The sequence below is a fragment of the Peromyscus californicus genome, unplaced genomic scaffold (genome assembly GCF_007827085.1).
Source record: "Peromyscus californicus insignis strain IS unplaced genomic scaffold, ASM782708v3 Scaffold_7__1_contigs__length_154581171, whole genome shotgun sequence".
NCBI classification, from domain to species: Eukaryota; Metazoa; Chordata; class Mammalia; order Rodentia; family Cricetidae; genus Peromyscus; species Peromyscus californicus.
Genome location: NW_026294595.1, coordinates 60,612,503 through 60,630,756, shown reverse-complemented (window position 1 = coordinate 60,630,756; position 18,254 = coordinate 60,612,503). Strand labels below are relative to the sequence as shown.

Below are 18,254 nucleotides of genomic sequence, written 5' to 3'. Positions count from 1 at the left end.
GTTATTTTCAATACACAAAAATACAATTTTATGATAAGATAAGAACTTGTTCAGATCAACTTATCATCAATACCCAACTTGAACTTTTGTCAAGTTATAATCAACCCTGATTCTCTTATAAAATAATCATTCTAAGAACTTCGTTAGTAAGAAGTAGTGTACTTACCAGCTAATTTTCCAGTAATCAAAACAGTGTCTTCAAAGAGCCATATATTTGCTTGGCTTTGAGGGAACAGTGAAAGTGTAACTGAAGAATATACTGTGAAATAGGACAAAACAATCAAAATATTTAATGTAGGGGAAACTGATGCAGGCATAGTTCTGTCATAGTGTGCCTCAAAAGATTCTTGATATACCCAAAAGACTCTACATTCTACTACAGAGATACTTGCTCATTAATGTTCATTGCAGCTCCATTCATAATAGCCAGAAATTGGAAATAGCTTAGATTCATCAATTGATGAATGGATAATGAAAAAGTGGTACATTGACACAATGAAATATTATTCAGCTGTTAAGGAAAATGAAATTTGCAGGTAAACTGATAGAGGGAGCTAGAAACAATCATCCCAAGTGAGGTAACCCAGAGCAAAAAGACAAATATTGCATGTTTTCTCTTGATGTTAACTTTAAAGCTTTAGATATGTGTGTGTTTCGATTAAAATAATCACCGAGGATAGGTACCTAGTAAGGGTCCAAGGCAGGGGAGGGGACCTTCCAAGGAAAGGGAAATATAATGTAGTTATAAAGAAATAAAGAGGAATTAGAACAGGAAGAATAAATGGGGAGGAGTGGAAGAGCAGAGGAAAGGAGGGAATATGGGAAGGAGGGACATTCACATGCTACTACTGTAGAAGCTTCCTAAAATATATACAGATTTGAGAGAAATTTAAATTGAATCATTATATAATGGGAAAGAACGCCCCACCTAGACATCTTATGCCTCTAAATAAATCCCTCAGTGCCGGGAATGGGTTACATCTTGTTGAATCATTGGACAGAGAGGTCCCATAGGTTCCTAACCCCAAACATCACAGACAATTGCCAAGGCTACTGATTACTCTAATATCCTGATGATAAAGGCCCTATTGCTGAAGACATCACACACTTATATCATCGAACATGTAGGAATTGAGTGAGGACTAACTGGAAGCTTTATCCCTACTGACTATCATGCGTGGTGCTGGAAAGTACTCTACACACTACCAGAGGGGAGGGGTAATCATCACTATCACTCAGCTACAAACCCTGAGACCTACAACAGTGACTTGTCTGGAAGATAGCCAGGTATAATAGTGGCACAAATATTATGGGACTAACTAACCACTTCATCGAACTTAAGACTCATTTCATGCGATGGAACCCATACCTGACACTGCTAAAGTGACCAAGAACCTGATACTAAATAGGTCATGGGGAAACCTATTATGATTATTCTGATAATGGAACATAGCAATAAAATGACTGCCAATGATTTATTGCTACACCCATAGATCAGTGCCTCACTCAACCTTCATCAGCGAAGTTACTTAGCAGGAAAGGGTAATTACCAAAGGCATCCACAACCGGGTAATGTACAAGTCTCTGTGGAAGATAAAGTGCCTTCACGATTTGCTATGGTGCCAGTATTTTTGTCAACCTAAATTTCACCACCAAAGAAAGCTGTTGGTGTTTTAAAAAATGGGGCTTCCAGAGTAATTAAGTTAAGAGAGCAGAAGCTTCATTAATGGAATTGGATTGCCTTAAAAAAAGAGCACCACAGGCTCTTTCTTTTATGTCAGGACAAAGTGAGAAGAAGACATCTATAAAATGGAAAGTAGCTGTCTAAATCAGAAAGCAGGCCTTCACCAGACAGTAGAAAACCCAGTGCCATTTCAACCTTGGTCTTCCTCACCTCCAGAACTGTGTTAAATACCTCTGTTGTTTACAAGCTACCTGGTTTGTGGTGTTTTGTTTTACCATCCCAAATAGGCAAAGAGTGTTTTCTGCAAATTTTCCTTGCCTTCTAAACATATGGGATTCTTGTAGGTATTCTCAATTTCAGCTCAACAGATTTTCCTCCAACACAGAGAGAAATCATTTACATTGGTGAATGCAAAATACCGCTGAAGTACTTACTTGGCATCCTTCCGGTTTTCCAAGGCAGAGGTGTCAAGACGTAGCCATCTTTGTAAGCAAGGATGGTTAAGCTGAGTCCTAATTGGTAGGGCACTTTTATCAATACTGCTCCATTGTTTCTAGTTACCGTAGAATTTGTCTTCGTGTAGTTAACAAATACCTCCACAACTGCTTGACTCAAGTACTGGCGACTGATGATGTCATTCACCTGGACTTTTAGCGTAAATACAGACACTGGAAGAAAAAAAAAGCCAGAAACTGAATCAGGTCGAGCCCTAGAATGTATGGCATTGCACATTAAATGTCATTCAATACTTCTGAATAACAAGACAGAACTTTTTTTTTTTTAGGAGGTATATATTAACGGTTGTACAAAAAGGTAAAAACATTCCATCCAATTCATTATTCTTTGTAAAACAAGGTAAATTAGAATACTTATTATTAATATGGCACAGTATTATTATTGTAATTTTTGTCATTTAAAAGGAGAGCAGTGAACTGATTTTGAGGAAAACACATTTTTTACTTTGTCTATTTTCAACTTACAGAATTTTAACTCTAATTGAATACACTCCATTTTCTGTTGGCTAGAAGGCAAGAAATGAGTTTCTGTTTCAACTACATGAAATATCACACAGAAACCTTTCTCCAAAATCTAAAAAAAAAAAAAAATCTTCCTTACCCACATAAGATGTTATACTAATCTAAAGTGAAGACAATGAGAATTAAAGCCAGCATTGCTGAACCCTCTGGCCTTATTTCTCAAGTGTAGATCTTGACTGTATGCTCACTGGGGTTTACCTCCTGTGATTTCTGGCAAAAAATAAAGAATGTGCAACATAGAGATGCCTTTGGAAGGAAGTACCACAGCATCCTGTATGTGGGCTCTGTAGTGAGTAGAGACCCACTGTGCTATTCCTTAGCTATATGACCACAGGTCTGTCACCCTGAAGTCCAAATGCTCCTCTGGAACGCTGGGAGAATGGTGATTACTTAAGGAAACAAAATGAAGTTAACGCAAATATGTTTGGTTGTTAACATGATTATTAGTAATAATTTTTTTCTACAGTTGGAAAACCACATCACAGCCATTCCAGCACTTTCGTAAACACCTCATTAAGGACTAATGATGATGCTCTGTATTTGCAAAAACAAATCCATTCTTACTTAGCATCATTTTATCAGGAAAAGCATATGTGATAAAAAGAGAAATCCTACTTAATGTTGACTAAGCCACACTACTGTTAACAAATCACTATCAGGCCTGTTTATTCCAACTTTGTTAACCATACCCGAATTGCTATTGGATCATTTTAAATATAAATAGAACTAATTAACAATCACTCCATCCTTGAGAAGGTGCATTTCAGCAGACTGAAAAACAAAAAAGTTCTGATCCTCTCCAGAGCCTAAAGATGAGCTTACATGTCACATGACTATATCTCAAAGAACACATCATTACAATCATTATCGAGACCTTTAATTCTTTTTTTTTTTTTTTTTTTTTTTTTTGGTTTTTCGAGACAGGGTTTCTCTGTGTAGCTTTGCGCCTTTCCTGGAACTCACTTGGTAGCCCAGGCTGGCCTCGAACTCACAGAGATCCGCCTGGCTCTGCCTCCCGAGTGCTGGGATTAAAGGCGTGCGCCACCACCGCCCGGCGAGACCTTTAATTCTTAATACCAACTAAAAGGGAAAAAAAAGTCCCCCCGACCACGCGTATGCATGCATACACATACACACACCCTAAATCATGGCTCCCAACTTTTAAAAAATTATTTTTTTTTTATTTTTTGATATTATAATACGAATACATCATTTCTCCTTTCCCTTTCCTACCTCCAAACTTTCAGAGATACCCCTCCTCTCTTTCAACTTCATGACCCTTTTTTATCAATTGTGTGTGCGCGTATGTATGTGTGTGTGTGTGTGCGTGCGCGCGTGTGTGTGTGTGTGTGTGTGTGTGCACGCGTATATGTGTGTGTGTGTGTGTGTTCCTAAGTACGACCCACTCTGTCTGCATAATGATATCTGTATGTGTTTCAGGGATGACGAATTGGTATTAAATAACCAGTCAGTGTGCTTTTTCCTGGGAAGACCAACCCCTCCCCCTTGCAGCATTCTTTACTTGCCTGTAGTTCTTTGTATAGGTTTGATGCCTTCTGGGCTGACGCCTTCCAGCTTAAATGGGAACTATAACTCTTGCATAAGCAAAATATTGTCATGTAAATGGCACAGTGGATTTCTATACAAAATGTAGTTGAATGGGTCCAGCTAGTTGCTGTGGGATGTTCTGTATGTTAAATGTGTTGCTCTGATTGGTTAATAAATAAAACTCTGATTGGCCAGTAGCAAGGCAGGAAGGATAGGGTAGGCAGTACAAGGAGGAGAAGAATTCTGGGAGGTAGAAAGCTGAGGCAGAGAGATGCTGTCAGCCGCTGCCATAAGAATTGAGATGGAAGGTACCGGTAAGCCACGAGCCACACGGCAACTTATAGACTAATAGATATGGGTTAATTTAAGATAGACGAACTAGATAACAAGAAGCCTGCTGTGGCCATACAGTTTGTAAGCAATATAAGTCTCTGTGTGTTTACTTGGTTGGGTCTGAGCAGCTGCAGGACTGGCGGGTGAGAGCTATTTGTCCTGACTGTGGGCCAGGCAGGACTGGAGAAAACTTCAGCTACAGCTAGTACTTAAAAAAAAATCTAAGTGGGGAGGTGGAGGGGACCAGCAGCTGCTACTCCATCAGCCACCTCACCCACTGGGGTCAAACCTCCAGTACCCTGAAAGGAAATAAAGGCACAGAGGCTTAACAGCTCTAGAACTAAACTGTCTAGAAAACCTATGAGCTCTAATCCATACTGTTTCAGCACTGTCCCCAAGTTTCCTTTCAGACTATGAGCATATTCATAATCCCTCCTATGAGCTCCCTGCATTTATTATAGCCAGAGGTAGTGTTGTTTGCTTCACAAACATAAACCTTAAATGCTACAGGGTACAACTACAAATACATGAGCTTAATTGATAGGCCACTCTATTGTATAAGAGAAAGTAAAGGAAGAAAGAATATTTTAAATACAAAAAGAAGAAGAAGAAGAAGAAGAAGAAGAAGAAGAAGAAGAAGAAGAAGAAGAAGAAGAAGAAGAAGAAGAAGAAGAAGAAAGGAAAAAAGATGAACCAAAAACCTGGGTAAAACCAAAAGTTAAATGAATTTCCTATTAAAATTTTGTAAAGTATTTGTAGCAACAAAATGTACTTAAAGTAGTTCCTTCCAGACTGCACTAAGAAATAAAACCTAAGGCTGGGCGGTGGTGGTGCACGCCTTTAATCCCAGTTCTGGGGAGGTAGAAGCAGGTGGATCTCTGTGAGTTCGAGGCCAGCCTGGTCTACAGAGCGAGATCCAGGACAGGAACCAAAACTACACAGAGAAACCCTGTCTCAAAAAACCAAAAAGAAAAAAAGAAAGAAAGAAAACCTAAAGAGGGTTTTATTAATTCATGTGCTTCAAACATCAGTTTAAACAATTCTCAGAGCCTTTTTATCAAAAAAAATTCCTAATGGGTGGATAAGATCCTAAAGGAAATTCACAAAATAATTGAAAATTCCATTTGCTCTAAGCTTAGGAAAGAACAGAAATCAAAATAAAGAACACTGGCTCCAGATGACCCAAAGCTGGGCTCGACTAATAAAGTGATTTAAAACAATCCCTCCTCCAGAATGTGCCACAAATTTGATCAGAAGACGTACATGGGGGGAAAAAATTACCAACACTACAGTGTCGCCCCAATGACATCCCTGTAGCTACACTTTCAGTCACCTAATAAGCTTACGGTACAAGGAGGCCTTGCTAGCAAATTCTTCTCTAGTCCAACTTGGAAAAAGACTAACCATCTTTGCTCTTGTAGTTGTTACCTCCCCACCTCCACCTAATGAAGCTGGCATCCTAAAACACGGGCATTTTCTGATACACACACACACACACACACACACACACACACACACACACACACACTGGGTTCATGGCTGGAACTCCATGTCATCCTATTCATCAAACCTAAAAGGTATCTGCTAATGTTAAGGCAAGGAGAAATGAAGCCAGTAAGTCCCTCTGATACCACCTCCCAGGTTCTTTGTGCCCCATTATCCCTTAGTTGTGACCCTCATCACATTTACTGATCTGTTTCCTCCTCACCAATCCTTAAAAGCAAACACTCAATTGTTATCTCTGGCTTCTTTCCCCAGTCCTTGAGCATGATTTGTCTCTCACCCCAGTATAAGCTACAGCAAAAACATTTTGGAGAAAAAAAAAAAAAGGCTGAAAGCTTGAAAGTCTGGTCAAAACAATTTAAAAGACACAAGCTATAAAGAATGACCTGCTCATCACTTAAACAGAATGCTCTGACTTCTACGGGGCAGCAGTGGATGAAGCAGGCGGCGCTGGCAGCCAGAGGCACTACATACCACATCACCCACCCACCCTCACCCCTACCATCAAAAATACTTTGCCACTACATGAAGCAGATCCCATGATTAAACATACATAATTTCAACCAGGAATGCAATTGTCTCCATGATCTACCTACTTTTCTCCATTGTTTATTCAGCTTTCTGTGAACATATTATTTTCTCTGTCACTTAATTATAATCATTATTTCATGCCCACATAATCTTCTTTTCAATATGTCACCATTGGTTTAAAAATGGTGCAATAACAAATGATTTCAACCACACTAAGAAACATATAATTTAAAAGCTGAAAAAAAAAACCCTAAAATAAAGCACATATTGATGAGCTAGGTCCTGTGATTACTGATTATCACTTATCACGTGTATTAATTGGTGTGAATCACCAAAATTCAATGAATATTAAATTAGCATAAAGAAACATCCTTTTAAAAGAACAATTTCCTATGTTATAGGGTGGGTAAGTCAAATTTTGGAAAGAATTTCTAAAAATACTTACAGGCACATATTTGGGTGACAACATCGTCATGTGGGATAGGTGAAAAAAATTACAAGCCTACTTCTTTCTGAGAGAATCTGGCAACATCTCATGGTGTTGCATCCAACATGTAGGTTACAACTGCACAAAGCTGGCACCACCGAAGGTCCAGATTTCTTGGTGTAAAAACCAGCCTAAAGTTTCCCCAGTACGCTGGAGCAACCACAATAATTTCATTTAATACACTGCAACGCCTTCCTAGAACTATAATGCCAAAATAGAAGCCTTCATAAACTGAGCAGTACATACTTTAAGGAAATAAATTCAAAAGACTTCAGGAGAAGATGTAATCCTCAATGAAAAATAGGCAGCAATGGAGAACACAGCAATATAGTTTTTGAAACGTTTGTTATGAATAAGGACAAGTGTTTACCACTACGAATTCATTCAGTGAGTGCTCACTAACTGTCCATTTCAGGTTGCATCAGCACTGGGGTAGTGGTGGGCATTCAAACATTAATAGAGCCTTGGGGAAGGTTGGCTAGAGGGGACACACCATGTGGGGAGGAGAGGACTGCAGAATTTCTGATGATGGTGGAAGGGACAGCAATACTGAAACAGACAAAGCACCTTCTGTATCACCTAACGCGGTGTTCAGTGAAATGAGGCAGAGGCTGCTTCAGAGCTGATATGCTAACAATTCCTATAAACAGCCAAGATGCAGAGTCAATATCTACTTTGGGATCAGTTCACACTGGTATTTTAAACAAGGGGCATTTTGACATTTTGAGTTTAGAGAGTCTAGAGGGCCTGGTCAAGCAATCTCTGGTTTTCTCTACAAGCTGACTTTTTGGTCCCTTCCTAAGGAGCAATCATAGTAAGAAGTCTAAAGACTCCACACTTCTGCCTCTGACCCAACTCAGATTTTAGTGGGGGCATTCAGAGGCCACGTTTGCTCTCCATGTACCACCTAAATACATTTAATATTCAGTCGCAGATATGTCTTAATTAATAGCTGGGCATGTAGCTATCTTAAGCTATAAATAGAAAACATCTGGTTCTAATTTAAAGGTCTGTGTACTTATAACTTTAAGGAGAGATAGACCAGGCTTGGTTTTCATTAAAGAGAATATCGATTCTCAGCTCAAGGCTAGCATCCAAAATCCTCTGGCATCTGCCACCATTATGCAACCTACTTCTCTCTAATCCTGCTCTTCCATCATGGACTGTCAAACCACAGCCTGCACACCAACTCTGACCCACCGCCTGATTTTATAAAAATGTTTTCTGGTAACACAGTCAAGTTCATTCATCTATGAATCTATGGCTACTTTTCCTACACTGACAAAGTTGACAGTTGTGTCAGCCACCATACGGCCTGCAAGGACTAACTACTTAGTTAGTAACATATCTACTATGTTACAGAAAAAGGCTGCAGAATTCTCCTCTGTGTTGATACTTAAATGGATCACTAGTCACTATCCAAGACCAACCCACTTGTTGGCTATGATATAATTATCCATTTCTTACTTCCATCTCAAATACACACCATCCTGGCTGGTTTTATGTCAGTTCGATACAATCTGAGTCATTGGAGAGGAAGAAGCCTTGACTAAGAAAACGCCTCCAAAATATAGGGCTGCAGACAAAGCTGTAGGATGTTTTCTTAATTAGTGATTGATGGGAGAGGGCCCAGTCCATTGTGGATGGGGCTACCCTAAAGTGATAGTCCTGGGTTCTATAAGAAAGCAGTCTGAGCAAGCCATAGAGAGCAAGCTAGTAAGCAGCATCCTTCATGGCCTCTGCATCAGCTTCTGCCTCCAGGCTCCTATCTTGAGTTTGAGTTCCTATTGCCTTCTTTCAATGATAAACAGTGATGTGGAAGCATAAGCCAAATAAACATTTTCCTCTTCAAGTTGCTCTGGTCATGGTATTTTATCACAGCGATAGTATCCCTAACTAAGACAAACAACTTTGATAAAAAAAAAAAAAAAAAAAAAAAAACCTCTGCTATGCAAATCTCAATTTACTCTGGTTTAAGTCAAACACCCCCTTTCAAATATACATCTTTTCTCCATGACATCTATATATTCTGACAGGTCCCAGAGCACGTGGTTATCTGCTGGTGTTTGCTTGACTTTTCTACAGATCTGTCTTCTCGCTCTACAAGGCTAGACATCTCAATAACCAACAGTTTCCCACACAGCCTCATGCTGTTATGGGGCTTGATAAGGATTGCCATTTGGGCATACACTGGTTGGAAAAAGTATGGAGCAAGGAAAGGACAGAGGAGAAGATGAGGAAAGGAGAGCTACAGAGCAAGGAGGAGAATGGAGAAGACCCAAGTGGCCAAGCTCCTGGGAGAAGCAGGGAGCGCTTCTGAAACCGCTGCCTGATGCAAGCTTCAGAACTAAGTACAAAGTTTTAATCCCACAGTTGCCAGGGAAGAATACATTGCTAAAACAACAACAATAAATATTAAGGTTCCTTTTGTTTTGGAAGCTAAAGCGACATTGCATGAAAACATTTAACCTGAAAAGTTCACTACAGAAGGCAAGGGCAGCGCTTCCTAAATGTTAAGACAATGGGTCACAGAAAAGATTAAACCTTTTATTATCACAGTTACAAACAAGCACCAAGAGGGTGGTTTTGCAAGCCTTTCTTCCAGGATGTGAGTTCAGTTTCCCTATTTAACTGAAACAGGAGTTGAAAGCTTAGAAAGGAGCCAAGGGCCAGCCAAGGAGCTTAGAAAGAGAAAGGACATGTAATTACGCATTCTGTAAGGCAGCGTGGAGAGGGCTTACACAGCTTAATCTTTACAGCATTTCAAATGGACACACTAACCACCTTCTTTAAAGGCACAAAATGGCATGCAATTAAAAAAAAAAAAACTCGGTAAAATAGAAAAACCACCTTTTCATTGCTTAATTCCCAGAATTGGATGGATAAACATTATGGGCTGTGGAGAAGGAAGGCAAGGGAAGGAAGGGGGAGAAGACAGGAGGGAAGGGAGGAAAGAAAAAAAGGAAGAGAGAGAGAAAGAAAATGCTGTTTATCTTGGAAACAAACTCATTTGCAATAAACTATAAACTAGTGTTTATTACAGAGAAAATGTCAAATCTAAGAAATTAAAGAGCTACCACAAGGGCATGGTCTTCAAAGATGAAAAAAAAAATAATGTTACAGAACAAATAAAATCCTGGCTGGTCCCAGTAGGACTGAAGACTTGAAGTGTGGTTCGCCAAAGCTAACAAAATAGATCACACACAGAGTCTTTACAATTCAAGAACAAGGAACTCAGCTGGGGAGGAAATGAGAGCCCTGAGCTATCAGCATTTGACTTAGCTCCTGCCCACAGAGCCCTTTTCCTCAGTGGAAATGAATTAGCTTTACCCGAGCTCCTAAACACACTGTCCAAAAGTCATCCTGGCTTTTTTTTTTTTTGGTCTCAATTTTTTATACTGCCTGTCTTAGTAAAGGCTTTTATTGCTGTGAAGAGATACCATGACCATGGCAACTCTTACAAATAAAAGCATTTAATGGAGGGGGGGGCTCACTTACAATTTTAGAAGTTCAATCCATTATCATCATGGCAGAAAACATGGCAGCATGAGAGTCCTACATCTTGCAGGCAACAGGAAGTGGAATGAGACACTGGGCTGTATCCTGAGCATAGGAAACCTCCAAGCCAAGCCCCACAGTGACACGCTTCCTCCAACAAGGCCATACCTACTCCAACAAAGCCACACCTTCTAATAATGCCACTCCCTATGAGACTATGGGATTATGGGGGACAATAACATTCAAACTACATACCACCTTAGAGTCACTCACAAAAATCACTCCATACATGTAATACAGGCTTATTATGTAGGATATCTGAGAAGACGTGAAGTATAAAGAATCTATAGCCCACTGGGAGAAAGTTAAAGAGCACATTACTAATTTAAGGGCTTAAAAACCATTGGTTGAGGTTGTCCTGGAAGGACTGGGCGTCCAGCTCAGAGTAAGGTTAGAAGAAGTCTCCTGTGTAGAGGTCAACTCAGAAGCGAGTGTTAAAGATGTATTAGGAGAAGCTGTGAGCGTGGAGATGTTTCTGTGGTTGTTTTACCAGTGAGGGTCTTTGTTATTCCCACAATTATCTCCACCAGCTTCTAGAGACAGACCCTGCTACCCTGCGCCAGACCCGTCCTGAGACTGGCTTCAGCCCTAAGGTCTCCAGAGTGAGCAACCTCAAGATCTACAAGAAGAGAAGCTGACAGAGACACCTACAAGGACACCTACAGAGACACCTACAGAAGGATTGTTGTGCGCCCTAGTACTGACAAGAAAGCTGAGGCTGAGGACTGGCGGAGCAACACAATTCCAGTTCAGAGGCCTCTTTGGTGAAGGATATGGTCAACCACCTCAGTGAAGTTGAAGAAGATTGGTCTGTGTTGGGTAAACTACAGTCCACAAATAAATAAATAAATAGATAAATAAATAAATAAATAAATTTTTTAAAAAGAAAAGAAAGAAAGCAAACATGAATCACCCATTGTTTCTTACACAGCTTAAAAAAAATACTGGAACAAGGCTGGAGAGATGGCTCAGTGGTTAAGAGCACTCACTGCTCTTCCAAAGGTCCTGAGTTCAATTCCCAGAACCCACATGGCAGCTCACAACTGTCATATACCCTCTTCTGGTGTGCAGATGTACAAGCAGACAAAGTACCCACATACGTAAAATATATAAATAAATAAATCTTTTAAAAAAAACACTGTATCTGAGCAGTGATGGCGCATGCCTTTAATCCCAGCACTCAGGAGGCAGAGGCAGGCGGATCTCTGTGAATTCGAGGCCAGCCTGGTCTACAGCGCGAGATCCAGGACAGGCTCCAAAGCTACACAGAGAAACCCTGTCTTGAAAAAAACAAACAAATAAATAAATAAATACTGGAACAAAAATGGAAGCTAGTGATAAAAATGAGAATATAAGTAGGGGACTGTTAGGAAAAAAGACAAATTCATAAAAATGATTTAAGAACTTTTTGAATGCAGTTGCTCCAAAATCTGTTTTACAACAAAAAAAAATGAGCTTCTTAATAACTGCTACTTAAAATAGAACAATCCACATGAAGTCAGGAGGGAAATGAGATGGGATCCTGAGGGGAAGGAACTGAAGGTGGGCAGTGATGGATAGATGTGACCAAGATACATTGTATATATGCATGAAAATTTCAAAGAGTATGTAAAAATAATGTTAATCTAAAAAAGAGCTACAGATACAGCCGAGTGGTAGAGCATCTATCATGCACCAGGCTTGAGGTTCAATCTCCAGTACCAGGGACAAAAATGTTATGCCAATAGACTCATTTGGGACATGACTGTTGCACTGCTGTATGAATGTGAACTGTCTCCCACAAGCTCATGTGTTTGAATACTTGGTCCCCAGCTTAGGGTGCTGTTTCAGAAGCTTATAGAAACCTCTTGGATTGGGGTCTGCTCGATGAAGTTGAGTCAGTCTGTGTATAACCTTTGAAGATTATAGCCCAGACTAGCTTCAGTCTGGTTCTCTGGAACCTTCCCACCAAGTTTCAAAAGACTGTTGCCACGCACTCCTGCCCACACAGCTGTCCCTGCCACCACACCTTTGCTCCCGTGATGGATTCTATCCTCCAAGTGTGAGCCCAAAGAAAGCCTTCCTCCCTTACGTTTCTTCTATTGAGTATTTTGTCACAGCAATGAGAAAGGTCCCTAATACAACCACTTTTTAAATGAGCTTGTCTTTTTTATTTAACATGAGCCCTTGAGATCCAAGTCGTAAGTATCAACAGTTCTTTTGTCTTTACGGTTCAATAATATTTCATGGTAGTGATGTACCAGAGCCAGGTTTAATCATTTACTAATTGTAAGATGTGTTTATGTCTAGTTGGTAAGTTTTTAATATAAATAAACCAGTTGTGAACATTTCTGATTATATATATATATATATATATATATATATATATATATATAGAGAGAGAGAGAGAGAGAGAGAGAGAGAGAGAGAGAGAGAGAGAGAGAGAGATCTACCAGCGACCTTTGAATAGCACTGATTTGTCCTCTAGGTCTTTCAAATATGTTGGTGGGAATAGATATGGGAAGGACAAAAATGCCTTCCAGGAAACCACAATTCCTCAGTGTTCTCTCTCATGAATGAACAGTGGAAATCAGGTTAGATTCATTAGCTAGGGCACAATGTCCCCTTGGAGACTGATTAGGTGTGAATTATTTGAGTTAGATACAGAGTGCTCTAGCTTTCCTTGAAATTTAATGACGTGATGTTCTTAAGTAGTCCCAATTTGATATAACTGATGGACAGAGACCAGATGAGATGATGTATTTCCCAGGCCAGTGGGTGAACTGTCCACTGATATACATATAGTTGATATTCTGAGAAGTACCACATCTAATACTGAAAATGTCCCCCCCAAAATCCCTCAAAATTTTTCCATCTTTCCACCACATACTTGCTTATCATAATAGCCCCTGCCAGGCTGGCAGCCACACAGTGGTGGGCCAGGGTTCTGGCTGTCCGTCGGCACGGCCCCAATGTACAAACTCTGAACACACACTTTACTAAAAACATTTGAGGAACACACCTTTTACTTTAAAAAGGCCCTGTATTGCAAATGCATGTGTCTACTTATCTTCTGCATCACGATTGATTGCTTGAGTATACGAAATGTTGAATGAGAATCCTGCAAGATCATATCATGAGGCCAGGGAAATGGTTCAGTCAGTAAAGCACTTGCTGTGCACCATGAGAACCTCAGTCTGACACCCCAGCACCAGTGTAAGAGCTGTGTGTGATGGCAAATGACAGTAATCCCAGCGCTGGGCAGACAGCAGACAGGAGGACCCCCCTAGGGCCTGATGAGCAGTCTAGCCTAACTGGTGAACTCCAAGTTCAATGTGAGACTCCGTGTCAAACTACAGAGTGAGCCAGCCAGGTGGTGGTGGTGCACGCCTTTAATCTCAGCACTCGGGAGGCAGAGCCAGGTGGATCTCTGTGAGTTCGAGGCCAGCCTGGTCTATAGAGTGAGATCCAGGACAGGCACCAAAACTACACAGAGAAACCATGTCTCGAAAAAAACAAAACAAAAAAGAGAACTAGAGTGAGTTCCAGGAAAGGCACAAAGCTACCCAGAGAAACCCTGTCTCGAAAAAATAAATAAATAAATATGGTGTAGAGCAATTGAAGAAGAGATCTGATGTCGATCTCTGGACTCCACATGTGCGCACACACAAACACATGTGTGCACACACAGACACGAACATGAACATATACTACACAAAAGGATTACACATGTGTGTAGCGCATTATCATTGTTACCTTTTCCAGAATACTTAACTCTTTTAACCTAGGATAGCAGTTCTCAACTCTGGTTAGAAGCAGATTCCCCTGGAGAAATATTGCTTATATTCTTGGCTCTATTCCAGCCCAAATTTATCAGAACCATTGAGACGGGGACCAATGAGTCATATTTTCAAAAGGTCCGAGATGTTTCTAAACTGCAAGCAAGGCTGAGAACCACTGAGCCAGGATGACAATCAGGTTTATGGAGAGCATAAGACCTGACTTGAAACCATCCCCTCACAACTTATATTTAATTGTTCTTTTAATATATCAATAAAAATTAAATTATATAACTTTGATTTTTTTTATGTTCTATCAGTTGTTCATGGTACTCTACTGTGTTCTCTTGGGGGAGTGAGCATCCCAGAGCCACAGATACAGGATGCTGAGAAAAGTCAAAGCTGACCTTGGCAGCAGCTAAGCCTTCTGATAGCTATTGCTGGGTTGTTGTTAGGGACAGGGGAGAATTGCCCACTGATTCCTAATAGTTTCTGGTCATTTGCTTCTGTGTCTTTCCCATATTAAATACCTGATAGTCTACACTTTTTACTCAATTCCTTTAATTTCTTTTTAAAAATATAATCTACATAGAAAATTTGGAATTTAGAAAAATCTAAGGAAAATAAAATTTTTCTTGCTTTATTTCCCAGAAGTAACTTGGTTAATATTCAATACTTTAAAAAAAACATACTGAGTAATACAGATCTGTAGAACTGACACTGCAGTGTGTGTGTATGTGTGTGTGTGTGTGTGTGTGTGTGTGTGTGTGTGTGTGTGTGTGTGTTTGAATAAGCATGGAGCAGATTGGAAAGAAACCCACTGAACTGTTCCCATTGACCATCTCAACAACCTCAGATCAGGATCTGACTCAATATAGCAAGTGTTTAAGGCAGGAGGAATAAAAAAAATCAACTAATAACCAATGTGCTGCTCCTAAGATCGTATCATATCTATGATATTCAATATTCTTCAAAATCATCATTATATTATTAAAGAAAACTCCACAGATTATTGAAATACCTATCTATTACAGTGTGGTTAATCATGTCCAATTTCTCACATTTGCAAGCAATGCTTTAATTAAAATCTAAGTACCTTGTCTGAGCCTTTGATTACTTCCTGGGGAGGAGAAATAATAGGTCAAAGGTATGGATGCTTCAAAGCTGCTTGATGAGAATTGCTAATATGCTTTCCAGAACGAGAAACCAATTTATATTTTCAGCAGGAGAATATTCCTATTTTATTTCATTATAGTCAATGTATCAATGTAATTGCCCATATCTCCCCAGGGAGCTAGCTAGCATAAGAGAGAATGTTCTATAAAGCTTTAAAATCAGTATGTTTCCTGGTAACTTATCCTTCCCTCCCTACATAGTCATTTGCTTTTGTTTTTCACAACACCTCTTTTGTGGGTTGAGAGAATTCTTAGCAGGAAAATTAAAGACACAAACTACAGACAGAGAACAGCAAGAGCTTTGCTGGTGTCCTTTCCTTGCTTTGCGGTTGCCCTGATGGGTTCACACCCTTTACTCACAGTAAAATAAAGTGGAAATGGCTTAATAAGACCCACTTCCCTCTTAAAGAGCGCTCCGTGCAAAGTCCGTTTCAATCGGAGAAGAGAAAATGGAGCTTACTTAGAAACCGCCAGGAGCACACTTCATTCAGTGTGTCTTTTAGAAATGGTTTGAAACCGCCTGTCAACACTCCATTTAACCAGATGAGACCACCAACCTGGAAGAGTGGTTAGGTTTAAATGGAGTGAGTCCCAGCATTTTTCTCCAAGGCTCCCTGAATACCTTAGAAAAATGCAGGATTTCCCTGTGATTTGGCATTTGAAAGGAGTATTTGGTAGCCAAAAAAAAAAAAAAATCAAGTACCAGAAGAACATGGTCTGCCCAAAACCTTAGCCAATATGAACTCGAAGCATGAATGGGGGAGGCAGAGTGTGGAATTTATAGGTAATGCCAGTCCTGAAAATCGCAAGCAATATAACCATTCATTAATTAATTCTTTTCAGTGCAAAGTAAATCAGAAGATTGTAAAGGATGAAACAGACATGACACAATGCAAACGCAATACATACTTGGCATGAAAGGGAAGTCCACATGTAGCACTTCAGTGTTGGAAGCCAGTTAAACTCCCCCCAGGAAACCGTACCGGGTGCTAACCAGGCATGACGAAGGTGTCAACGGCGTACGAAGGCCTGAGCAATGCTCACACCAGTTTCCGTCTAGTCAATGCACTATATGTCAGCAGCCATGTTACATTTTATGCATGCTGACCCTGTATCTGATGTTCCTCAACCTCACACTCAAGGCAGTCCAAGCTCTAGTGAGAGGATCATATAAAAATGGTATGGATATATGAATTATTGGTATACAGAAGAGGGAATATGAGTTCTAGTCCAGGATATTGAATGTTTTCACTTATGAATTGGTTAAGACTAAAACCAAAAGAGTCCATAAGTTCTAAATTTGAGGTGAAGACACATCTGGAAGAAAGGGAAGCATGAGGGGGGTGCAACCAAGGTTTTCTTTCAAAGGGAAGAAACACAGTGTTGAAGGGAAAGACAGAATGACAGTCACAGCAACCGAGACAGCAGGGAGCAGAAGGACAAGGGGATGTTGCCGTGGAAGGAAGGTCCAGACGCTCAGCAGAAAGCAGAGGGACAAGGGGATGTTGCCGTGGAAGGAAGGCCCAGACGCTCAGCAGAGAGCAGAGGGACAAGGGGATGTTGCCATGGAAGGAAGGTCCAGACGCTCAGCAGAGAGCAGAGGGACAAGGGGATGTTGCCCATGGAAGGAAGGTCCAGCCACTCAGCAAGACATTCTGGGTACTAAAAGGACCTCTCTGGGAGCAATCTGTAATAAGCAGCACAGTGAGAAACTGAAGACAGCTGCTGAAACGCCAGGATCAAAGAAAGAAAAATCAGAACCAGAGCAAAAGTCGGAGCATGGATCCAAAGCAAAAGCAAGCTGGCAAGTCATGAGTGCCGTGCTGGGTTTTTTTTAATGTGCTGAGATTTCTGTGCTTTGAAGGTAATATTTATTTAACAATTATTTATTAAGCAATAAGTGTCAATTGGGGTGATAGGCTGTCACTGATGACCAGCCGAACAGAACAAAATAACATTGATCCACGGTCTACGAACAGAAAGTCTGGGCAAGGCTGCAGACAGGTCAATAGGCCATTTCAACTGAGTGCAGGGAGCTCGGGTGAGGGGAACCCTGTGGAAATGCTTAGGCAGGACAGAAAGCCAGATCAAGGTCCACAGCAGTTCCTGACAGAAGGAAAGCTGTTGTCAGGAAGTCTCTTCACTTTAGCAAGCAGAGGCTATCCAGATGGGAGGGAACTTTAGGCAGGTGGGCAGAGACACCAGTCCTAATGAAGCCGAGGGCCAGGCTTCAGCCAGGAGCACTGAGCAGGTAATGGAAAGGGGGCTGAGAACTCGGCCCCTGTTATGGGAGCCTCAGAATACACTGTTTCTACAAAATTAAACAACCCCAATAAAACTTTGATATAAAGACAATTCACATAATAGTCGTGGTGATACTTACTAAATGTTATGGTAAATGCTGATCCATGAACCCCATTTGTGACTGAAACACTTGGTTTGCTTTCATTACCTCTATTAAGAGAATAAAATGAGCTGTTTGTTTAACATTCTTTGAATTGATCTAGGATGAAGTGGACAGAAAAAGTCTAATTTAAAGTGAAGATTTATTTAGTCAGTACACATTGACTAAGCAAGAAGCACCAACACCGGAAGTGTTCTAGGCAACTCACATTATCAGGTTATTGTAGATATTATTTC

The 18,254-nt window shown here is 40.4% G+C and overlaps 1 protein-coding gene across 1 annotated transcript in view; it reads right to left on the bottom strand.

The window, feature by feature from the left end:
• Positions 1-18,254, bottom strand: part of Fam171b (family with sequence similarity 171 member B) — a 52,331-nt gene that overhangs the window by 16,189 nt on the left and 17,888 nt on the right. The window contains exons 2-3 of the mRNA XM_052723008.1: positions 2,119-2,352; positions 167-259 (exon numbers count right to left, since the gene is read on the bottom strand). Of these exons, the coding sequence (XP_052578968.1) occupies positions 167-259; positions 2,119-2,352 (327 nt within the window). The remainder of the gene's footprint in view (positions 1-166; positions 260-2,118; positions 2,353-18,254) is intronic.